We start from the raw sequence: 25,607 nt of genomic DNA, 5'->3' as shown, positions 1-25,607 counted from the left end.
TGTGATACGGACAAGTGGGAAATGGTGTGGGTAACTTCCACTTTTCACCTCTCAACTGACCGTAGATGGTTTTAAAAAAACTGTTTTAGTCCCTGAATGTTTTAAGGGTCAAATATTCAGAGAAACGACAGGTTTTCTCATAGATTTAAAAAGAAAGGTAACTATTTATTAAAACAATACCCAAAATGTTCACAACCTCACCCACTCACACAGGCATACACATACACACACAACAAAAGATAGAGATTAGAGGATAGCATGCATTTCAGTCTGATTGTTGTGAGAAAAAAAATCACTTTGAAACCTTCTTGGTTTTCCAGGAGGAATTTTTAACAATGTTGCAGGCCTGATGTTCCTTGTCTTGGTTCAATGAAGTATTGCAGATTCCTTTGGTTAAGACTGAGGCAAAGTCGGTGGACAATCTTGTTAAAATTTCTCAAATGGGGATTTTTCAAGGTCACTTTTTACAGTCTCTGCCTCGGTGGTTTAAAGGTGCTCAAGGCAGGGTCTTAGTCTTGGCTGGAAAGGATATCTCAGCTTCTTCACTGGCTGGCTTTCTCTCTCTCTCAGAAAAATCTCTTTTTTGTTAAGAAAAACGGTTTTCAGGCTGGGTTTCGGTCAGGTGACCATAGATGCTCTTCCCCTGCTGTGTCTGTTCAATGTCTTTGATATGGAGCCATTGTAATGTGGTTGGAATGTGGTTTAGCTTGATAAAGTGGTGTTATTTCCCACTTATTATCTTGGTTTTACAACCCCAATTGCCCTGTCTGTGAAGGTCTTTGTCAACACAATTCTTGAAGATAGGAGCCATTTAGCATTGAATAGACTGTTTAGCATTTTAATGTACCTTCTCTAGAACTAGTCCAGATGTGATGATGTGTTTTAGTCTCCAACAGTTATGATGTATATTTGCAGTACAGGAGAGGTAACCTAACCATCTTGTCGGCAGCAAACTGTGCTCATCTTTTGGAGCTTGATTCACCAGTTCATTTTTACAGTTCCTAATTGCTCCAGTGCACTTCAGTTCATAACTGTTCCTTTCATGAGCGTGATGCATGGTTGAACAATAATTTCTAGCCTTAGTTTTGTATCAGTAAACATACTTGTAATGTTGCCCAATTGAAATTGACCTGCCCAATATGTTCCAGAGAGTGAAATGCTCGATTAAAAGTTGCATTAAGTCAAACATCAGCACTGATAAGGAATCCTTCCGAGACAAAATTCTCTGTTAGTGTGAGGGTTTGAATTTCTTGTTACTTTAAGAACTTGAGCTGCTGTTTTCAAATCTCTCCATGGTCTTGCCCCTCCCTATTTCTGTAAACTCCTTCAACTCTAATACCCTCCAAGATCTCTGTGCTCCTCTAATTCTGGCCTCTTGCGCATTCCCAATTTTCACTGCTCCATCCTTGGCAGCCATGCCTTTAGCTGTTTAAGGCCTAAGCGCTGGAATTCCCTCTCTAAATCTGTCCACCTCTCTCTCCTCTTTTAAGACGCTCCTTAAAAGCTAAGTCTTTGAGCAAGCCTTTGGTCATCTACCTTAATATCTCCTTATGTGGCTCGAATTTTGTTTGATAATGTTCCTGTGAGGTGTCTTGGGACATTTTATTCCATTAAATGTGCTATATAAATACAAGTTGTTGTTACTTTAATAACTGAAGCTGCTGCTGAAGTCCCGCTTTCCCTGATCATTTTCAATGTAGGACAAAGTACTAAACAAATACCTGGAGCAGCTCCTGGTGTGTTACAGGTATGAGGCCAGCTCTACCGTTAGCTGTAATGTACAAGATGCACTGTGCTGAATGGGAGCAGAGAACTCATGCACCCTTCCTCCAATGACATGGCAACAAAGCATCATAAAGGGAGGTGATTTTTCCCAGGCAGCGTGCGGACCTTGCCAAGAACAAGGAAGAGTGAATCCAGAAAACTGGACTCAATCACAATGGTTGGGAGTCTCATGGACATGACATACCTTTCTCTTTCTGCTGAGGTCGGTTTGGGCATCTTGAGGGCAGCCTGAAGGAAACATTGAAAGATCACAAGCTCAGTTTATCATTGCACCACATTCCTTTCAACAGACACACAAACAATGCACTGAGGAATAAGGGGGAAACAGGAAACATGGGCCCACAGACAATGCAAAGCCAACCCTTCACTGAGCAGAGGAAGGCCTGCAACATTTTTAAGGATTCAAAAAACATTGAAAGGTTCAATCAAGCTGAAGCAACTTCAACAGACCCTGTCCCTTCCTGTTTCAGCTCCTGGTTACATCTTGTCAAGAAAGCCTGCTATACCAAATGAGGATTTTTAACTCATCGGTTGGAAACCCACATTAAACTTTTAATGAAAAAAAAAGGAGTTGCGATCCAACAGTTAAGTTTTAAAAAGCTGGCAGCCAAGATGACCACCACAATTTGCATCTGAAATACCTCACATTCCAGGACATCGGATTGGAGACACATGTCTAACAAGAATCCCATCCAGGACAATCCTTTGGCTAACTGAGTAAGTTATCCATACCATCCTCGTTAGCGGGACATTCAAAGCCATCTTGAGGCATTCATAAACATTGACAATATCACCTGAGCGAGGTTTGAGTTTTAGACTTTGGACTTCATTAAAAACAAAGGGGATTGAGAGGACCATGCGACAGTCTCCCCAGGTTGTGTAAAACTGGGAGTTTTGTTACACACGGCAGACAAGCTCCTGAGACTTTGAAGCAGGCTTCATGTGCTAACTAGGCAGAACCCCTATGTGTGTGTGTCTCTCTCTCCAGATAACATCACAAGTTTGAAAACTGTCTGCGACTGTGGACCATCCAAGTTTACAGATTGCTACAGACAGAGACCCCAGGGGAAGAAAGCCACCTACAATTCTGTCTCCAAGAAAACCCTGAACTAGGTGGGAAAATCACAAAGTGCACATCTACCAGCCAAAGACTTCAAGAGCACAACTTCAGCCAGAAGACACTGGAATTACCTGACCCCACAGACCGTACCTTAATTTTTACTTGTTCTGGACTCTAATCCAAACCGAACTATTTCTTATCACTCTGTACTCTATTTGTGCGTATGAATCTCGGGTGCATGTGTGAGTGAAAGTTTAGCATACTTTTATTACTTAATCTAGATCGGGTTTAGATTTTTGTTAAGTACAATAAACTCATCTTTCTCCTTTAAACTCAAGAAAACCTGTCCGATTGGTTCTTTTATGATCACAACAAAGGTAAAAGGTAAAATACTCACTGAAGTGGTAAGCTGTTTTAAGAAAGATAAAACCGAATGTGGTCAGGCAGGAGGAAGGGCAAGAGGGGAGCCTTGCGACTCCTCCTCACCTGATCATAACAATCTAGTAACTGTCAGCACGCATCTTTGTGAAACCTGCTGCTTGCACGAAGGCTGCATCTCATTTTATATCATAGAGATACACAGAATTTACAGCACAGAAAGAGCTCAACACAGATGAGGATCGAACCACATGCATTCTTATGTTCTTAAAATGCAACTCGATGGCTTCCCACAATTTGAATAATTAAGAAATAAAAGAGCCTGGTTTCAGATGTCACTCAAAATGCACTGCAGATAAAAGTTTCAAGCTCCAGAAGGAAACAGAAGTTTGGTAAGAATCCCGGACCGGTTGGTAGTACTGTCTCCTTCGAATCAGGAGGATGCAGGTTCAAGTTCTACTCCAGAGACTGGAACACATAATCTAGGCTGACACTGCTCAGCTTAGTACTGCGGGATCGCTACACAGTCAGGAGAGCCACCGCTCAAATAATACTTTAAACTAAGGCCCCATCTGTCCTCTTAGATTGATGTTAAACTGGCTAAGGCACTATTCAAAGAAGAGTAGAGGAGTTCTCCTGGTGTCCTGGCCAATATTTATCCCTCAACCTTCATGGTATTAAAGGGATGGCAGTAACTTGTGTACAGAAAGGAACATAGGAATATAGGACCCAGGAGCAGGAGTAGGCCATTCGGCCTTTCGAGCTTGCTCCGCCATTCGATAAGATCATGGCTGATCTGGTTGTGGTCTCAACTCCACTTTCCTGTCTGTCACCATACATGGGTACTGCCTGTGTGGAGTTTGCAAGTTCTCCCTGTGTCTGCGTGGGTTTTCGCCGGGTACTCCGGTTTCCTCCCACCACCAAAGACTTGCAGGTTGATAGGTAAATTGGCCATTATAAATTGCCCTGAGTATAGGTAGGGGAATATAGGGACAGGTGGGGATGTGGTAGGAATATGGGATTAGTGTAGGATTCGTATAAATGGGTGGTTGATGGTCGGCACAGACTCGGTGGGCCGAAGGGCCTGTTTCAGTGCTGTATCTATAAATAAATAACCTTTGACTCCCTTGTCTATCAAAATCTATCTGACTCAGCCTTGAATAAATTCAATGACACAGCTCCACTGCTTTCCAGGAAGAAAATTCCACAAACTAAGGGCTCTTTGAGGAAAAAAATTCTGCTCATCTCCATCTTAAAAGGGAAACCTCTTATTCTTAAACTCTTATCTGGAGAGAGAGAGTCCCCTAGTTCTAGTCTCCTCACAAGAGGAAGAAGAAGGCTTATGTTAGGATGAGACGTGAAGGCTCAGTTAGGGCGCTTGAGAGTTACAAGCTAGCCAGGAAGGATCTAAAGGGAGAGATAAGAAGAGCAAGGAGAGGACACGAGAAGTCATTGGCGGATAGGATCAAAGAAAACCCTAAGGCTTTCTATAGGTATATCAGGAATAAAAGAATGACTAGAGATAGGTTAGGGCCAATCAAGGATAGTAGTGGGAACAAAAACAAGAAATGCTGGATTCACTCAGCAGGTCTGGCAGCATCTGTGGAAAGAGAAGCAGAGTTAACGTTTCGGGTCAGTGACCCTTCTTCGGAAGAAGGGTCACTGACCCGAAACGTTAACTCTGCTTCTCTTTCCACAGATGCTGCCAGACCTGCTGAGTGAATCCAGCATTTCTTGTTTTTGTTTCAGATTTCCAGCATCCGCAGTATTTTGCTTTTATTATAGTAGTGGGAAGTTGTGTGTGGAATCGGAGGAGATAGGGGAAGTGTTAAATGAATATTTTTCGTCAGTATTTACAGTGGAGAAAGAAAATGTTGTCGAGGAGAATACTGAGATACAGACTACTAGGCTAGATGGGATTGAGGTTCACAAGGAGGAGGTGTTAGCAATTTTGGAAAGTGTGAAAATAGGTAAGTCCTCTGGGCCAGATGGGATTTATCCTAGGATTCTCTGGGAAGCCAGGGAGGAGATTACAGAGCCTTTGTCCTTGATTTTTATGTCGTCATTGTCGACAGGAATAGTGCCGGAAGACTGGAGGATAGCAAATGTTGTCCCCTTGTTCAAGAAGGGGAGTAGAGACAGCCCTGGTAATTATAGACCTGTGAGCCTTACTTCGGTTGTGGGTAAAATGTTGGAAAAGGTTATAAGAGATAGGATTTATAATCATCTTGAAAAGAATAAGTTCATTGGAGATAGTCAGCACGGTTTTGTGAAGGGTAGGTCGTGCCTCACAAACCTTATTGAGTTTTTTGACAAGGTGACCAAACAGGTGGATGAGGGTAAAGCCGTGGAAGTGGTCTATATGGATTTCAGTAAGGCGTTTGATAAAGTTCCCCACGGTAGGCTATTGCAGAAAATACAGAAGTATGGGATTGAAGGTGAATTAGTGCTTTGGATCAGAAATTGGCTAGCTGAAAGAAGACAGAGGGTGGTGGTTGATGGTAAATGTTTATCCTGGAGTATAGTTTCTAGTGGTGTACCGCAAGGATCTGTTTTGGGGCCACTGCTGTTTGTCATTTTTATAAATGACCTGGATGAGGGTGTAGAAGGGTGGGTTAGTAAATTTGCGGATGACACGAAGGTCGGTGGAGTTGTGGATAGTGCCGAAGGATGTTGTAGGTTACAGAGGGACATAGATAGGCTGCAGAGCTGGGCTGAGAGATGGCAAATGGAGTTTAATGCGGAAAAGTGTGAGGTGATTCACTTCGGAAGGAGTAACAGGATTGCAGAATACTGGGCTAATGGGAAGATTCTTGGTAGTGTAGATGAGCAGAGAGATCTTGGTGTCCAGGTACATAAATCCCTGAAAGTTGCCACCCAGGTTAATAGAGCTGTTAAGAAGGCATATGGTGTGTTAGCTTTTATTAGTAGGGGGATCGAGTTTAGGAGCCACGAGGTCATGCTGCAGCTGTACAGAACTCTGGTGCGGCCGCACCTGGAGTATTGCGTGCAGTTCTGGTCACCGCATTATAGGAAGGATGTCGAAGCTTTGGAAAAGGTGCAGAGGAGATTTACTAGGATGTTGCCTGGCATGGAGGGAAGGTCTTACGAGGAAAGGCTGAGGGACTTGAGGTTGTTTTCGTTAGAGAGAAGGAGGAGAAGAGGTGACTTAATAGAGACATATAAGATAATCAGAGGGTTAGATAGGGTGGATAGTGAGAGCCTTTTTCCTCGGATGGTGATGGCAAACACGAGGGGACATAGCTTTAAGTTGAGGGGTGATAGATATAGGACAGATGTCAGAGGTAGTTTCTTTACACAGAGAGTAGTAGGGGCGTGGAACACCCTGCCTGCAACAGTAGTAGACTCGCCAACTTTAAGGGCATTTAAGTGGTCATTGGATAGACATATGGATGAAAATGGAATAGTCTAGGTCAGATGGTTTCACCGGTCGGGCTGAAGGGCCTGTACTGTGCTGTAATGTTCTATGTTCTATGTTCTAAGAGGAAACATCCACTCTATCAAGCCCCCTCAGGATCTCATATGTTTCAATAGGATCACCGCTCATTCTTCCATACTCCAATGGGTATGCTCAACCTTCCTTCATAAGATTAGCCCTTCATCCCCGGAATTAGTAGAGTGAACCTTCTCTAAACTGCTTCTAATGCAATTATATCCTTTTTCAAATAAGGAGACCAAAACTGTGCACGGTACTCCAGATGTCTCCAGGTCTCATCAAGGTCTTGTACAGCTGCAGTAAAACTTCCCTACTTTTATACTCAATTCCCCTTGCAATAAACGGCATTTAACCATTTAACATTTAAGAAGTATTTAGATGAGCACTTGAAACGCCATAGCATACAAGGCTACGGGCCAAGTGCTGTAAAATGGGATTACAATAGATAGGCTTGATGGCCAGTGTGGACATGGTGGGTCGAAGGGCCTGTTTCTGTCCTGTATAACTCTATGACTCTAACATTCCATTTGTCTTCCTAATCACTTGCTGTATCTGCATACTAACCTTTTGTGATTCATGTACCAGGACACCCAGATCTCTCTGTACCATCGAGTCCTGCAATCCCTCCCCATTTAAATAATATACAGCTTTTCTATTTCTCCTGCCAAAGTGGACAAGTTCACATTTTCCCCCATTCCATCTGCTAACTTAACTTATCTATATCCTTTTGAAGACTCTTTACCTCCTCTTGACAACTTACTTTCCTCCTATCTTGGTGTCATCATCAAATTTAGCTACCATACATTTGATCCCTTCATTCATGTCATTGATATAAATTGTAAATAGTTGAAACCCCAGCACTGATCCCTGTGACACTCCACTAGTTACAGCTTCCCAATCCAAAAAAGACCCATTTATCCCTACTTTCTACTTCCTATTAGCTAACCAGTCCTTTATCCAAGCTAATACGTTACCCCCAACACTATGTGCCTTTATCTTGTTTAGTAACCTTTGATGTGGCACCTTATTAAATGCCTTTTGGAAATCAAAGTACACCACATCTACAGGACCCCCTTCATCCACCTTGCTTGTTACTTCCTCGAAGAACTCTAATAAATTCGTTAAACACGATTTCCCTTTCACAAAACCACATTGACTCTGTCTGAACCCATTATGATTTTCTAAGTATCCTGCTGCAGCTTCTTTAATAATGGATTCTAGTAACTTCCCTAGGAAAGGGATAGGAGGCAGAGAATCATGGTGAACAGATATTTTTCTGACTGGAGAGAAGTATGCAGTGGGATCCCCAGGGGTCAGTATTGTTAAACAGGCAGATGTCCATTCACCAAAATGAGGAAACCGATAACAGTCTCCGATTCACAAATGTTTTATTGTCAATTCATAGTTCAATCTAAACATGAGTTCCCACTCTTCCCTTCTGGACTAACTGTCCAGAGGCAACTTCCCCACTGGGCAAAAACCCAGCCCTTAAATGCAAAATTAGAATGAGCATCACCTGCTCTTTATTAATACTGAAATGAGTCCTGCTTAATTAAAGGGACCAGCATTTTCAATATTGTCAAGTATTAGAACCATTGCTTTTTTTGTTACATATAGATGATCTGGGATTTAGTTATAGGGAATGCAATTTTGAAGTTTACAGATGATACAAAAAAATCAAATTATGTCAAGGCCCTTGGGGAGGGGACAGAGAAAGCAGCATCACAGATGCCAAACTTCAGCCAATTCGCTATCAAGAAATGGCTGAGGGAACTGGATGCAGCAAAGGCTATGGGCCCTGATAACATCCTGGCAATAGCACTGAAGAGTTGTGCTCCAGAACTAGCCGTGCCCCTAGCCAAGCTGTTCCAGTACAGCGACAACACTGGCATCAACCCATAAATGTGGAAAATTGCCCAGATATGTCCAGTTCACAAAAAGCAGGATAAATCCAATCCAGCCAATTACCACCCCATCAGAATCTGCTTGATCATCAGTAATGTGATGGAAGGTGTCATCGACAGTCCAATCAAGCAACACTTACACAGCAATAACCTGCTCACTGACACTCAGTTTGGGTTCCAGCAGGGCCACTCAGCTCCTGTCCTCATTACAGCCTTGGTCCAAACATGGACAAAAGAGCTGAACTCAAGGGGTGAGGTGAGGGTGACTGCCCTTGACGTCAAGGCAGCATTTGACCGAATATGGCATCAAGGCGCCCTCGCAAAACTGGAGTCAATGGGAATCAAGGGGAAAACACTCTGCTGGTTGGAGTCAAACCTAGCACAAAGGAAGATGGCTGTGGTTGTTGGAGGTCAATCAGTCCCAGGGCATCGCTGCAGGAGTTCCTTAGGGTAGTGTCCTAGGCACAACCATCTTCAGCTGCTTCATCAATGACCTTCCCTCCATCATAAGGTCAGAAGTGGGGATGTTTTCTGATGACTGCACAATGTTCAGCACCATTCACAACTCCTCAGACACTGAAGCAGGCCGTGCCACTATGCAGCAGGCTTGGGCTGATAAGTGGCAAATAAAATTTGTGTCTCACAAGCGCGATGCAATGACCATCTCAAACAAGAGAGAATCTAACCATCTGTCCTTCACAGTCAAATTCACCTTTGCTGAATACCCCATTATCAACATCCTGCGGGTTACCATTGACCAGAAACTGAACTGGACCAGCTACTTAAATACCATGGCTACAAGAGCAGCTCAGAGGCTGTGAATGCTGCAGTGAGTAACTCACCTCCTGACTCCCCAAAGCCTGCCCACCAGCTACAAGGCATAAGTCAGGAGTGTGATGGAATACTCTCCACTTGCCTGGATGGGTGCAGCTCCAACAACACTCAAGAAGCTCGACACCATCCAGGACAAAGCAGCCCATTTGATTGGCACCCCATCCACCACCTCTGCACTTGCCTGGATGAAGCACAGAATTCACAGAATCACAGAATTGTTACAGTGCAGAAGGAGGTCATTCAGCTCATCGTGTCTGCAGCAGCTCTCCTAATGAGCATTTCACCTAGTGCCATTCCCCCACCTTCTCCCCATAACCCTGCACATTCATCCTTTTCATATAACTGTCTAGTTCTCTTTTGAATGCTTTGAATTGAACCTGCCTCCACCACACTCTTGGGTAGTGCAGCTCCAAAAATGTTAAAGATGCTTGACACCATCCAGGATAAAGCAGCCCACTTGACTGGCACCTCATCCACCTACCTAAACATTCACTCCCTCCACCACAGGCATACAGTAGCAGCAGTGTGTACTCTATACAAGATGCACTGCAGCAACTCACCAAGGCTCCTTTGACACCACATTCCAAACCCACAACCTCCACCACCTAGAAGGACAAGGGCAGCAGATGCATGGGAACACCACTACCTGCAAGTTCCCCTCCAAGTCACACACCATCCTGACTTGGAACCATATCACTGTTCCTTCACTGTCACTGGGTCAATATCCTAGAAATCCCTTCCTAACGGCACTGTGGGTGTACCTACACTCCAAGGACTGCAGCGGTTCAAGAAGACAGCTCTTCAACACCTTCTCAAGGGCAATTATGGATGGGTAATAAATGCTGGTCTTGCCAGCAATGCCCACATCCTATGGAAGAATAAAAAAAAAGATTGACAAGGGTGATACCAGGGTCGAGGGACTTGAGTAGATGGAGTGATTGGTGAAGCTGGGATTGTTCTCCTTAGAGACGATTAAGGGGTAACCTAATAGAGGTATTCTAAATTATGAGGAGCTTTGATAGAGCAAGTAGGGAGAAACTGTTTCCTCTGGAAAGTGGGTCAGTAACCAGAGGGAACAGAATTCAAATAACTGGCAAGACAACTCGAGGGGAAATGAGAAATTTTTACAGAGTGTTGTTAAAAGCTGGAATGCACTACCTGAAAAAGTAATTGGACATGTAGCTGAAAAGGACTAATTTCCAAGGTTATGGGGAAAAAGCTGGGGTGTGGGACTAAATTAAACTGTTCTTTCAAAGAGCTGGCACAGGCATGATGGGCCAAATGGCCTCTTTCTGTCCTGTAAGATTCTATAATTCTACAATGATGATCTCTTTGTTGTTTGTGCGATTTGTTGTTCACACATGGATTGGTGCGTTTCCTATGTTACAACAGTTTAAAAGTACCTCATTGGCTGCTAAGCCCTTTGGAATGTCCAGAGGTTGTGAGAAGTGCTGTATAAATGCAAGTTCTTTCTTTATCAATTGTTCACATGTTACTCACCATGTAGCTGTTGAATGCATTGGAGTCATCATCCACCATTGTGATAAGCTCATTCATTGTGTGATGGAACGGAGCAATCAGTCTCCTCATTGGACCATCCAGATGATCAAACTGTCGCTTTCCATAGGTCATTAGTCCAACCATTGAGCCCAGTGCTGCACCCTAATGAAACAAAGTAGATCGAGGAGTCAGGAGCCGCAGCTACACAGAGACGCTGAAGCCAAATTCTCATCATCACTCAAGAACACAAGAAGTAGGAGCAGGAGTCGGCCATTCAGCCCCTCAAGCCTGCCCCGCCATTCAATAAGATCATGGCTGATCTGTCCCAGGCCTCAACTCCTCTTTCAGGCCTGCTCTGCATAACCTTCGACTCCCTGAGATTTCAAAAATCTATCTACCTCCTCCTTAAATACATTTAGTGACCTAGCCTCCACAACTCTCTGAGGTAGAGAATTCCAGAGATTCACCACCCTCTAAGAGAAGAAATTCCTTCGCATCTCAGTTTTAAATGTGTGATCCCTTATTCTGTAACTATGTCCCCTAGTTCGAGATTCCCCCACCGGTGGAAACATATTCTGAACATCTACCCTGTCAAGCCCCCTTAGAATCTTATATGTTTCAATAAGATCACCTCTCATTCTTCTAAACCCCAGTGAGTAAAGGCCTACCCGTTTAGTCGTTCTTGATAAGAGAATCCCTTCATCCCAGGAATCAGCCTAGTGAACCTTTCCTGAACTGCCTCCAATGCTAGTATATCCTTTCTTAAATACGGGGACCAAAACTGTACGCAGTACTCCAGTTGTGGCCTCACCAACACCCTGTACAGTTGTAACAGGACTTCCCTATTTTTAAACTCTAACCCCCTAGCAATAAAGGCCAAAATTCCATTTGCCTTCCTAATTACTTGCTGCACCTGCATGCTAACCTTTTGTGTTTCCTGCACAAGAACACCCAGATCCCTCTGTATTGCAGTATTTTATAGTCTTTCTCCATCTAAATAACAATCTGCCTTTTTATTCTTCCTACCAAAGTGGATTACCTCACACTTTCCCACATTGAACTCTATCTGCCAAGTTTTTGCCCACTCACTTAACCTCACTCAATGTCTTCAGTCATATAGCTAGACACAAGTGCTTCAAAGCTTTGGAGTGGGGGCAAACAGAGGCTTGTATTTGTGTCAAGATGGATTGTTAAGGATCCATGTGATATGATGGAACGACAGCACTGGTCAGAGTAAGTAATGACTCTTGTCAACTAATGAGTCAGTGGACTGTCACACTTGGCATTGATTGTTTACTGTCACAGAATGTTGAGAGCCACAGCTCATGACCCCTGTGACTGTGCGTAGATAGCTTGAAAGTTAAAAATAGAATGCGTTTTCTCAACTAATTTTTTTATATCTGTAAATGGGCAGCACAGTGGCGCAGTGGTTAGCACCGCAGCCTCACAGCTCCAGCGACCCGGGTTTGATTCTGGGTACTGCCTGTGTGGAGTTTGCAAGTTCTCCCTGTGACCGCGTGGGTTTTCGCCGGGTGCTCCGGTTTCCTCCCACAGCCAAAGACTTGCAGGTTGATAGGTAAATTGGCCATTGTCAATTACCCCTAGTATAGGTAGGTGGTAGGGCATTGAGGGAAGGTGGGGATGTGGTAGGAATATGGGATTAATGTAGGATTAGTATAAATGGGTGGTTGATGGTCGGCACAGACTCGGTGGGCCGAAGGGCCTGTTTCAGTGCTGTATCTCTAAAATAAAATAAATGGCACTCCACCACTTTCATCAAATAATTAAATCACGGCAATTATATTACTCATTGGAGAGACACACAGAACTCACAACCCAGCACCGGTCACAGTGGTGACGTTGAATTGTCCTTGGATTGTGGACTTGTTTCCAAGTACATCTCAAACCTTAATGTACAAACCATGGCAGCCACAGCTGCAGTGACAGAGCCTCCCCCAGGGGCTGCAGACCGTGCTCCAACACTTCGGATAAACTCCCGCAAGGGCAAAGAAACCAGGCAGCCCTCCTCCTTCTCATCCCGCACCATGTATCTGATGAAAATAAAGACACCATACATGGAACAGCCTTCCCAAAGGCATTGGGGAGACCCCCATAGTTCATACATTTTCGAAATATCTATAACAATAGTATGATAAGATAAAATATATAGTTGATTGAAGAAAAACTGTGCCAAACTGGGTCAAACCAATTGGAGTGATTCGCAAATGACCCAAAGGTGCACATTTTGTTAATGCTATTTGTGCTAGCCCAGACGCTCATAATGGATGTATTGATCTTTCTGGTGTGTTATTTCTGAAGATTGGTTCAACAATTTTGTTTAAGGTTTATATTAGTTACAAAGCCACCAAATAGTCAATTTATTACAGAATCAGTGGAAGCAATAAAGGATGGGCTACGCCACTGTGGGTAAGCTCTCTGAATGCTCAGGGATAACCCAAGATCATCAACCCAATCATCACTGGCATTCTTTTCTGAAACCCATTCTGCTTTGTGGCAGAGCTGCATGGTGAGGAATGTAAAATAATGATATTTCACATGCTTGACATTTTATTCTCTATAGGCTAATATTTTATATTATATTGCCAGATATATTTTTACATTCGGTTAGACTTTGAGGGTAACTTGAATGGGCCACAAACGTTGATGGGATAGCTGGGATATAGTGAGAAGAAGTGAGCACGTGCAGGCTGGCACGTAAGCCTAACAAATTCTGACAGCAAAGGAGGCAACATCCTTGGGCAAACCAGACAGGCAGAAGTAAATGCAACAGAAACAGTTTACATTTAGCCATAATATAGGCTAAAGGTAACAGTGAGCAATGGAATGGATTAGACTGAGATTTTAATAATGTAAGAAATAACAGGAGGTAATCTAGGTTAGGGATAATGGAAAAGTACTGGCAAAGAAGAGATGAACACCTAACAACGGACAACAAAGAATGTGATATCTTTGAGGATAGACAAGAGTAACTCACAGGCACGAAGGAAAGTCAGTCAGGGGATGTTTACTAATGGGTATAGATATGGCAAACCCCATTGTGCTCTGGTACCACAGGAGTACAGCTCACTCCATCTTCACTGATTGACCCAGCTGAGGTGCCTGAAGTGACTGTAAGTACAAATTCTGTCCTTATGATCTGTTAAGATATAACTTTAGGATCTAGCTATATATATTGTACTTTCCTGCAGTTTATGTGGACTTTGGTCTAATAAAATTATTGTCAAGAAAACCCAAATGCCAAATGAGAAATATTAATTTCATAGGTTGGAAACTTACATCAGACTTTTAATGGAAAAAATCCTACAGTAACTTTGAAAAAACTAGCAGTCAAGATGGCCACTGCAATTTGCATCTGAAATATCAGGAGATTGAACTGGAGACCAAAGTCTAACAAGAAGCCCAGTCAGAACAATGCTTTGGCTAACATAGTAGATTACCCAGATGATCCTCATTAGTGGGCCATTCAAAGTCATCCTGAGGCATTCATAAGTGGAGACATCCATCCAGAGGGTAAACACTGACCACCCCACCTGTGAGAGCTTTAGGGTTTTAGACTTTGGACCTCATTAAAAATAAAGGGGATTGGGAGAACCATGTGATTGTCCAGTTCTGAAAAAACAGAAGCTTTGTTACACTCAGAGAAGACAAGCAGAAACTCAGACTGCAGCAGCAGAAACAGCTGTGGGCCTCTCTTTCTCTCTCTCTTTCTTACTCCCCAGAAAACATCAAATTTGAAAACCGTCTGCGACTGTGGACCCTCCAAGCCTACAGACTGCTACAGCCAGTGACCAGGGGAAGAGAGCCAACTACAATTCTGCCTTCAAGAAAACCCTGAGCAAAGCAGGCCAACCACAAAGTGCACTTTGACCAGCGAGGACTTCAAGAATACGGCTTCAGCTGGAGGGCTACTGGGCCACTTCATAGACTGTGCACTTAAGTTCCATTTATTCTGGACGTTAATCCAATCACCAAATCTATTTTCCCCTCTGTAATGTATTTGTGTGTGTGTGATTCTTGTCTGTATGTGTGCCTGAATGTACAGCGTATTTTTTTAGTATTTTTAAATTGGGGTTAGAGTGTATGTATAATAAACTTACCTCTTTCTTGTTTAAACTCAAGAACACCTGTCCGATTGGTTCTTTCACAGTCAGAATAAAGGTAAAAGGTAAAACACCTACAGATGTGATAAACACAACCACTGTTGAAAAGGAATGAACTCTATGGCGGGCAAACAAGAGGAAGGGCAACAGGGGTGTCTGAGACCCCCTCCTCACCTGGCTGTAACAGAAATTTGGGGGCTAGAGTCCAGGATTGTAACCCAACAACAAACGAGAAATTGGAAGTGGGAAACCAAATTGATCTCTCGTACAAAAATGTTAAAACTTCAATACAGGTTTTCTTGTGTTTCACTGCAAGAGTACAAAGAACAAAGAACAAAAGAACAAAGAACAGTACAGCACAGGATACAGGCCATTCGACCCTCCAAGCCTGCGCCAATCTTGATGCCTGTCTAAACTAAAACCTTCTGTAGTTCCAGGGTCCGTATCCCTCTATTCCCATCCTATTCATGTATTTGTCAAGATGCCTCTTAAACGTCGCTATTGTACCTGCTTCCACCACCTCTCCCGACAGCAAGTTCCAGGCACTCACCACCCTCTGTGTAAAGAACTTGCCTTGCACATCCCCTCTAAACTTTTCCCCTCGCACCTTAAACCTATGTCCCCTAAAAACTGACTCTTACACCCTGGGAAAAAGCTTCTGACTATCCACTCTGTCCATGCCACTCATAACTTTGTAAACCTCTATCATGTCGTCCCTCCACCTCCGTTGTTCCAGTGAAAACAATCCGAGTTTATCCAACCTCTCCTCATAGCTAATGCCCTCCAGACCAGGCAACATCCTGGTAAACCTCTTCTGTACCCTCTCCAAAGCCTCCACATCCTTCTGATAGTGTGGCGACCAGAATTGCACGCAATATTCCAAGTGTGGCCTAACTAAGGTTCTGTACATAAGTACTAACAAGTACTAACATATCCACACTCGGTACCTTCCCAAGTCATGGTGAAGTAATTTGGGACAGGTTAAAGGCCCGATCTATTGAAGAGTTGAGGAATATAGCTGGGCAGTTAGGGATAACTTTTTGTGCAAAAGTTAGGGCGGCACAGTGGCGCATTGGTTAGCACTGCAGCCTCACAGCTCCAGGGACCCGGGTTCGATTCCGGGTACTGCCTGTGTGGAGTTTGCAAGTTCGCCCTGTGTCTGCGTGCGTTTTCTCCGGGTGCTCCGGTTTCCTCCCACAAGCCAAAAGACTTGCAGGTTGATAGGTAAATTGGCCATTATAAATTGTCACTAGTATCGGTAGGTGGTAGGGAAATATAGGGACAGGTGGGGATGTTTGGTAGGAATATGGGATTAGTGTCGGATTAGTATAAATGGGTGGTTGATGTTCGGCACAGACTCGGTGGGCCGAAGGGCCTGTTTCAGTGCTGTATCTCTAATCTAATCTAAGAAATCTGAAATCCTTTTTTCACTTGAACCTGAAGAGTCAGAAACAGGGTTAGAGTCAGAAACAGACAGGGTAAAGTTAACTAAAATACAATTTGAACAGAGAAGACTGGCGTTCGAATTCCAAAGAGAGAAAGAGCAGAGACGGTGTGATGAAAGGGAAAAAGAGAGAACTTTCCAGAAGTAAATAAATAAATAAAATAAATAAATAAAGGAGAAGGAGGAAAGAGAGCTAAGGTGACTTGAATTAACTAGGGGGCATCCCAGTACACCCAGTGAAGGCATTGCTAGTGAGGAAGCTACTCCAAGCTCAGGAACGTGTGCTGAGCTCTTAAATTTCTCTCAGTTGATTCCAAAGTTCAATGAGGGGGATGTAGAAGCAGTTTTCATCACTTTTGAAAAGCTTGCAAGACAGCTGAAATGGCCAACCGAGAGCTGGATGCTGTTATTCCAAAGCAAGCTAACAGGAAAAGCCCATGAGGTTTATTCACTGTTGCCAGATGAAAGTTCATCAGATTATGAAATGATTAAAAATGCTATCCTGGGAGCCTATGAGCTAGTACCGGAACAGTACCACCAGAAATTCCAAATCCTCCAGAAGTAGCCTGATCAAACTTACCTTGAGTTTGAAAGAGTTAAGCAGCTTGATTTTGACCACCTCAGAGTGGTGATCCTTCTCAAGGAATTTAGTTTAGTTTAGAGATACAGCACTGAAACAGGCCCTTCGGCCCACCGAGTCTGTGCCGACCATCAGCCACCCATTTATACTAATCCTACACCAATCCCATATTCCTACCACGTCCCCACCTGTCCCTATATTTCCCTACCAACTACCTATCCTAGGGGCAATTTATAATGGCCAATTTACCTACCAACCTGCAAGTCTTTTGGCTTGTGGGAGGAAACCTGAGCACCCGGAGAAAACCCACACAGACACAGGGAGAACTTGCAAACTCCACACAGGCAGTACCCAGAATTGAACCCGGGTCGCTGGAGCTGTGAGGCTGCGGTGCTAACCACTGCACCACTGTGCTGCCCATTTACAGATATAAAAAAATTAGTTGAGAAAACGCATTCTATTTTTAACTTTCAAGCTATCTACGCACAGTCACAGGGGGCGGCACAGTGGCGCAGTGGTTAGCACCGCAGCCTCACAGCTCCAGGGACCCGGGTTCGATTCCTGGTACTGCCTGTGTGGAGTTTGCAAGTTCGCCCTGTGTCTGCGTGCGTTTTCTCCGGGTGCTCCGGTTTCCTCCCACAAGCCAAAAGACTTGCAGGTTGATAGGTAAATTGGCCATTATAAATTGTCACTAGTATAGGTAGGTGGTAGGGAAATATAGGGACAGGTGGGGATGTTTGGTAGGAATATGGGATTAGTGTAGGATTAGTATAAATGGGTGGTTGATGTTCGGCACAGACTCGGTGGGCCGAAGGGCCTGTTTCAGTGCTGTATCTCTAATCTAAAACAATGGACGCCAAGACAAAGAAGGAGATAAAGCTTGGTCCCTGTGAAGTATCTTGGCTGCTGCTTTCTATGCTAAAGGCACAATATAAATGCAGGTTGTTGCTATTTTTGTTGTTTGTTGACCACTCATTGAAAGTCAATGTGAAGTCATATCAACAGGGCAAATAAAACACAAGGATGCATCTCCAAAGTTACTGAAGTTGAACCTTGTACAAATTGCTACTAACGGCACATTAGCAATAGCATTAATTACTATAACCTCAAGAAGAGGTACAAGAAGGGGGTTTGGAAAAGAGGAATGAGAATGATTCTGGGATGAGCGGGGTGGGGGATATGATCCAGGCTTTAAAAATACACAATATAGAGCAAGTAGGCAGTTTAATTGGGATTGTAAGCACAGGGGCAAAGTTAATAAGACAGGAAGGAGAAGGACCTGAGCGACATTGGGAAACAAACCCTCGAAGGTCCATGACCAACAATGTGAGGTTATTGTGAAAACAAATAGTGTTAGGTGAGGTGAGAGTAACTGCCTTTGACATCAAGGCAGCATTTGACCAAGTGTGGCATCAAGAAGCCCTAGCAAAAGTCAATGGAAATCAGGGGGAAAACTCTCCACTGACTGGAGTCATACCGAGCACATCGGAAGATGGTTGTGGTTGTTGGAGACCAATCATCTCAGCCCCAGGAAATTGCTGCAGGAGATCCTCCAGGTGGTGTCCGAGGCCCAACCATCTTCAGCTGCTTCATCAATAACCTTCCCTTCGTCATAAGGTCAGAAGTGGGGATGTTTTCTGATGACTGCACAATGTTCACATCTCCTCAGACACTGAAGCATGCCATGCCACTATGCAGCAGGCTTGGGCTGATAAGTGGCAAATAAAATTTGTGTCTCACAAGCGCGAGGCAATGACCATCTCAAATAAGACTAGCCCCCAGCTGGCCTGCAACCGATGACTACAACCTTCCCAAAATCTTCGCTGCAAATAAATGCCAAGATACAGCAAAGGACCTAACATCATTTTATCAGCCCTCTAGGGACAGGGAGGGAGGCGGGGTGGGGGGGGGGGGGGGGTCCATTTAAATAGCGAGGAAAGGTGAGTGACTACACTTCAAAAGTACTTTACTGGCTGTAAAATGCTTTGAGATGTCAGATGGTCATGAAATGCAAAAAGTCTTTCCTTCTTTCTTTCACCTGCACTATCCATGTAAATATCAGGGCCATAAAGTGTGATTATCTTTCCTCAGCATAATCTTCTTCACACTTGGATTGATGTTTACCTTTCACATACCTCAGGATGGAGCCATTCTCAGGGCAAAATAAATCAAATGGCTGGGAATTCTCTCAGAGCTGGACCTACTCCACTCTTTTAATGTGGTAATGATTTCCAGAAATCCCGGTTCCACTGCACTTGTGGTGAAGGAGCAGGAACAGTTTTGAAGAAACTCCTGACCATAGTGTTTGCTCTTAAAGCTTTGCCTGTGTTACTTCAAAAGATCCAAGGTCTTTGCTCATTGCTGCATAGTACAAGAATGATAGTGTTGCAAAAATGGCCTTTCCAAGCAACATGACTAAGTTCTTACTCAGAGGTGCTATACCATAACTTACTCAATTATTCTTTCTTTAGCATTGAAAGGAGCAAGAGAATCCAGTCCCAGGCGGCTTATAACCTGCAGTAAAGTGGATAGAACAAGAACATTAATAGGAACGTAGAAACATAGGAATAGGACTAGGCCATTCAGCCGCTCAAGTCTGTTTGATCATTTAATTGGATCATGGCTGACCTGTATTTTAACTCCATTTAACCACCATGATTGCATAATGCTCATCTTTGCCGAACAAAAATTAAAGGACGAGGTGACCACAATTCAAAATAGCATGCTGTTAAGAAAAACATTAATATCTTGTTGTAAAAATAAGAAATGCTGGAACCACTCAGCAGGTCTGGCAGCATCTGTGGAAAGAGAAGCAGAGTTAACGTTTCGGGTCAGTGACCCTTCAGCGGAACATAACAAGATTAATATCTTGTTATAAGGCACACTGATTGCCTACATACCTGGTATGTTAGAATGGGGGTATCCCACACATAACGTGACAAGCCCAGATGGCGGGGGGGGGGAGGGGGGGGGTGGGAGGGGAATGCATCCTCCCCTGCATTATAAAAAAAATATGTCTCAAAGACACATCAGTGCTACCTCATGATAAGTGCATATAGGCAACGTATGAAGCTTAGGGATAACCACGATACAGAGTTTCCTATCAGTGTATTACCAAAAAATATGCAGTAGGGATGGTTGAGAAGGTGTATGTGAAACATTTCCATATGGCAATTACAATGACCCTATTCCTCTGTTGCTCTCCACGATGTCTCAGAATTCCCTCAGGTTTTCCTACCATTCCGGCCTCAAACTCTTGTCACTTTGTATTTCTTCTCTGTCTTCCCCTTGGCCTCTTCAAATTCATTTATTCCAACATCTACCTCCTTGATCTCCTCTCACTCAACTCTTGGTCTCTAAACTATTGCTCCTGGCCCTAGCTGACATTGTTTTCTTACCTCAGCACTGTCCCTCTCTCCTTCAAATTCCCTCTTCAAAAAACTTACATTTACCCATCTCTCTAGGTATTCCCCCATTTCTAATCTCCCTTTCCTCTTGCAATCATAGCCACACTATGTCAGCTGTGATTCAGTGACAGAATTTGGCTCAGAAGGTTGTGGGTTCAAGGCCAGTCAGTCTAACCTTGGTGGTGGGCAAATTATTGGAATCAGTTCTGAGAGTCACTTAGAAGGACACAGATTAATAAAGGATAGTCAACATGGATTTGCTAAAGAAAGGTTATGTCTGATGAACTTGATTGAATTTTTTAAAGAAGTAACAAGCTAGCTTTGTATCGTCAGTAAACATGGATGCATTACTCTCGGTCTCTTTGTCTATGTCATTAATATACATAGTAAATAGCTGAGGCCCCAGCACTGATCCTTGTAGGAGTCCACTAGTTACAACCTGCCAACTTGAAAATGGCCCATTTATCCCTACTCTCTGCTTCCTGTCTGTTAACCAATCCTCTATCCGTGCTAGTATATTACCTCCCACTCCTTGCACCCATATCTTGCGTATTAACCTTTAGTGTGGCAATTTATTGAATACCTTCTGGAAATCCAAGTAAACTACATCTCCAAGTTTCCTTTATCTAACCTACTAGTTACATCCTCAAAAAACAAATACATTCGTCAAACACGATTTCCCTTTCATAAAACCATGTTGTCTTCGTCTGATCAGACTATGACTTTAAGAGCATTGTTGAGGGAGTGCTGCACTGTCTGTCAGAGGTGCCGTCCTGTGCATGTTAAACCGAAGCCTCCCCTGCTCTCTCAGATGGACATGAAAGATCCCGTGGCACTATTTGAAAAGGAGTTATCTCTGGTGCCCTGGCAAATATTTATTCTTTAATCAACATCACTAAAACAGATTATTTGGCCATTATCACATGGCTGTTTGTGAGATCTTGCTCTGTGCAAATTGGCTGCAGCATTTCCTACATTACATCAGTGACTACATTTCAGAAGTACTTCATCAGCTGCAAAGTGCTTCGGAATGACCTGAGCTTGTGAAAGTCAATGTAATTCTGTCTTATTATATCTCACGTGTCCTCACATATATTTCTCCGATCATTCTGTAGGGGGGAACTGAAAACACTTCCGTGAAATGAGACCAGATATGAACCAAATATAAACACATAAAATTCTGGAAATTTTCTGCAGGTCTGGTAGCATCTATGGAGAGAGAAACAGCAGAGCTGGAGACAGAAGCAGAAAGCTGACAGTAAATGTTCAGGGCAGCTGCTCAGACTGGCAAAAGGTGGGAAGTGACATTTCAAAAGGATTGGTACTGGTATCACTGTCATTCACCATTTATGTGAACGATTTGGACTCAGGAATTGAATGTACAATTACAAAATTTGCGGTTGACACTGAACTGAGGGGTGCTGTTAATACAGAGGAAAAATGCAACAAAAACTTTCAGATTGGTCATATAATTGACAAATTAATTTCTAATTTCAGGTAAGTGTGAGGTGATGTATTTTGGTAGGAAAAATGAGGAGGCCACATATTGCTTGGATATTAAGCTTCTAAGTGGGGTAGAGGAGCAAAGGGATCTATGCGTACAGATATGCAGATCATTAAAATTAGCAATGCAGGTTAGTAAGGCCATCTCATGAGAGTGAGAGGAGCGGTGGGAGATAAAGCCAGGCCAGGATCTGCCAGAGAGTGAGAGGAGCGGTGGGAGATAAAGCCAGGCCAGGATCTGCCAGAGAGTGAGAGGAGCGGTGGGAGATAAAGCCAGGCCAGGAGCTGCCAGAGAGCGAGAGGAGCGGTGGGAGATAAAGCCAGGCCAGGAGCTGCCAGAGAGCGAGAGGAGCGGTGGGAGATAAAGCCAGGCCAGGAGCTACCAGAGAGTGAGAGGAGCGGTGGGAGATAAAGCCAGGCCAGGAGCTGCCAGAGAGCGAGAGGAGCGGTGGGAGATAAAGCCAGGCCAGGATCTGAGGGTGAGTCAGGAGCCGGAGCTTTAAAATCAAAATAAAAAATCAAGGAGTGAGGTCACATGACAGCAGATAGGTGATCGTTTGGTTTTATTTTTGCTCTTTGAGCTAGGGTGGTGTGTCAAACTCAGAGCTAGGAATCTGTAACTTACTATTACTTTGTTAAATTGATAAACTTGATAAATTTTTTATAAGTCTTTAGTTTATTTCTGTTAAGTTTATTTATGTTAACGTTAGTTAATTAATAAATAGAGGCATGGCAGACATTTCAGTCCCAGGGAATGCAAATCCTGTTCCATGTGGGAACTCCACGTGACAGCCACATGTTCAGGAAGTGTCATCAATTGGAGGAGCTCGAGCTGTGGGTTTTGGAGCTTGAGCAACAGCTTATATCACTGCAGTGCATCCAGCGGCACAGTGGCGCAGTGGTTAGCACCGCAGCCTCACAGCTCCAGCGACCCGGGTTCAATTCTGGGTACTGCCTGTGTGGAGTTTGCAAGTTCTCCCTGTGTCTGCGTGGGTTTCCTCCGGGTGCTCCGGTTTCCTCCCACATGCCAAACACTTGCAGGTTAATAGGTAAATTGGCCATTATAAATTGCCCCTAGTATAGGTAGGTGGTAGGGAAATATAGGGACAGATGGGGATGTGGTAGGAATATGGAATCAGTATAGGATTAGTATAGATGGGTGGTTGATGGTCGTCACAGACTCGGTGGGCCGAAGGGCCTGTTTCAGTGCTGTATCTCTTAAAAAAAAAAGACTGAGAGCTACGTGGATAGCAAGTTTCTAGATGTGCTCACACCACAGCTTAAAGGTGTGCAGGCAGAGAGGGAATGGGTGACCGCCAGACAGGCAAGGAGAACCAGGCAGGTAGAGCAGGAGTCCCCTGAGTGTATCTCACTCTCCAGCCAGTAATCTGTTCTGAATACTGGAAAGACTGTTGGTTCCTCCAGGGTGAGCAGCCAAAGCCAAGGACACAGCACCATCAGGTATGCAGGGAGCAGGAGGAAGATTGGGAACACTATAGTGATAGGGAATTCTAAATTTAGGAGAACAGAAAGGAGTTTTTGTGGTCGCAAATGTGAATCCAGGATGGTATGTTGCCTCTCCAACGCCAGGATCAAGGATGTCACTGAGCAGCTACTGGGCACTCTGAGGGGGAAGGGTGAACAACCAGAGTTCATGATCCATATCAGTACCAAGTGGGATGAGGACCTGCAGGCAGATTTTAGGGAACAAGTAGGACCTCAAAGGCAGTAATCATTGGATTACTCCCGTGCCATGCATTCGTGAATATAGAAATACAAGGATAGAGCAGATGAACCTGTGGCTGGAGAAATGGTGCATGACGGAGGGCTTTAGATTTCTGAGACATTGGAACTAGTTCTGGGGGAGATGGGATCCGTTCAAACTGGACAGGTTGCAACTCAACAGGGTGAGGGCCAATGTCCTGGTGGGGTGGTTGCTAGTGCTGTTGGGGAGGGTTTAAGCTAACTTGGCAGGGGGATGGGAACCACCACATAACATTAAGAAGGATAAACAAGGTGCATAAAGGATTGGGAGAGGCAGATAGCATGAGAGTCAGAAATAGTAAGTTATTATTAGGTGAGGTCAAACTAAGAGGAAATACAGTAAGATCTTATTCAGGTTTACAGTACATGTAAATATATGCACAAAGCATGGTAAATAAGGTTGGTGAGCTGCAGGCACAAATAGCCACCTGAGAATATGATGTCCTGGCTATTACGGAGACCTGGCAGGACTGCTTACTAAAGGTGTTCAGGAAAGATAGGGAAGGAAAGAAAGGAGGAGGGGGGTGACAATACTGACTAAGGAGAATATTACAGACTGGAGAGAGAGAGGATGTCCTGCAGAGGTCAAGAACAGAATTTATTTGGTTAGAGTTAAGAAACGATACAGATGCCATTACACTATGTATTCGATACACCAAAAACTATTGGGAAAGATATAGAGGTACAAATTAGCAGGGAAATTACAGAGAGTTGCAAGAACTATAGAGTAGTGATAACAGGGGTTAACAGTTTTGTTTTCCGGGAAGTATGCAGTGTGCCTTTAAGGTTGGAAAAGGATCAGTACTGCTTTAGGGCAACAAGCTCCAGGGACTGTGATTCGAAGAGTGCATCCTGGTTGCCCTGGGATACAGCCATTTGGAGAACAAGGACAAAGATACAATGATGCCAATTACTTTTTGAAAACTAGCTAAAAACTGTTTTTTGACACAGACACTGTCTAGACAGACATCTGGACTAGCATGAATGGAACAGAGATCTCTGATAATTTAAACTGAAGGCAGGGAAGTTAGACTGTGGCAATCTTCTATCCCTCAAAAATTCGAAAGCCAAATTGATTCATTGAAAAGCGTTTGCAAGTTGTTAATTGCTGAATTTGTCGCTGGAAAAGGAAAGCATCACCTCAACTGCTGAACTAGACTACGGGCTGTTCTATTGTTGAAGAACCTATTTTTTCCCCATCGTACGGCTGTGAGAACTTCAAGCAACTTCCACATTGGATGATTTCACTTCTCTTTGGCCTCCTTGTCTCGAGAGACAATGGGTAAGCGCCTGGAGGTGGTCAGTGGTTTGTGAAGCAGCCCCTGGAGTGGCTATAAAGGCCAATTCTAGAGTGACAGACTCTTTCACAGGTGCTGCAGATAAAATTGGTTGTCGGGGCTGTTACACAGTTGGCTCTCTCCTTGCGCTTCTGTCATTTTTCCTGCCAACTGCTAAGTCTCTTCGACTCACCACACTTTAGCCCCGCCTTTATGGTTGCCCGCCAGCTCTGGCGATCGCTGGCAACTGACTCCCAGACTTGTGATCAATGTCACAGGACTTCATGTCGCGTTTGCAGATGTCTTTAAAGCGGAGACATGGACGGCCGGTGGGCCTGATACCAGTGACGAGCTCGCTGTACAATGTGTCTTTGGGGATCCTGCCATCTTCCATGCGGCTCACATGGCCAAGCCATCTCAGGCGCCGCTGGCTCAGTAGGGTGTATACACTGGGGATGTTGGCCGCCTCGAGGACTTCTGTGATGGAGATACGGTCCTGCCACCTGATGCCAAGGATTCTCCGGAGGCAGCGAAGATGGAATGAATTGAGACGTCGCTCTTGGCTGACGTACGTTGTCCAGGCCTCGCTGCCG

General features: G+C 44.0%; 1 protein-coding gene across 2 annotated transcripts in view; it reads right to left on the bottom strand.

The window, feature by feature from the left end:
- Positions 1-25,607, bottom strand: part of ftcd (formimidoyltransferase cyclodeaminase) — an 85,035-nt gene that overhangs the window by 8,194 nt on the left and 51,234 nt on the right. For both annotated transcript variants that reach the window (XM_068036214.1, XM_068036215.1), the window contains 4 exons: positions 19,516-19,577; positions 12,840-12,969; positions 10,919-11,080; positions 1,970-2,013 (listed from right to left, as the gene is read on the bottom strand). In XM_068036214.1, coding sequence (XP_067892315.1) covers positions 1,970-2,013; positions 10,919-11,080; positions 12,840-12,969; positions 19,516-19,577 — 398 coding nt within the window. The remainder of the gene's footprint in view (positions 1-1,969; positions 2,014-10,918; positions 11,081-12,839; positions 12,970-19,515; positions 19,578-25,607) is intronic.

This window comes from Heterodontus francisci, chromosome 7 (genome assembly GCF_036365525.1).
Source record: "Heterodontus francisci isolate sHetFra1 chromosome 7, sHetFra1.hap1, whole genome shotgun sequence".
Classification (NCBI taxonomy): domain Eukaryota; kingdom Metazoa; phylum Chordata; class Chondrichthyes; order Heterodontiformes; family Heterodontidae; genus Heterodontus; species Heterodontus francisci.
This window is presented reverse-complemented; position numbering and strand designations above follow the sequence as displayed.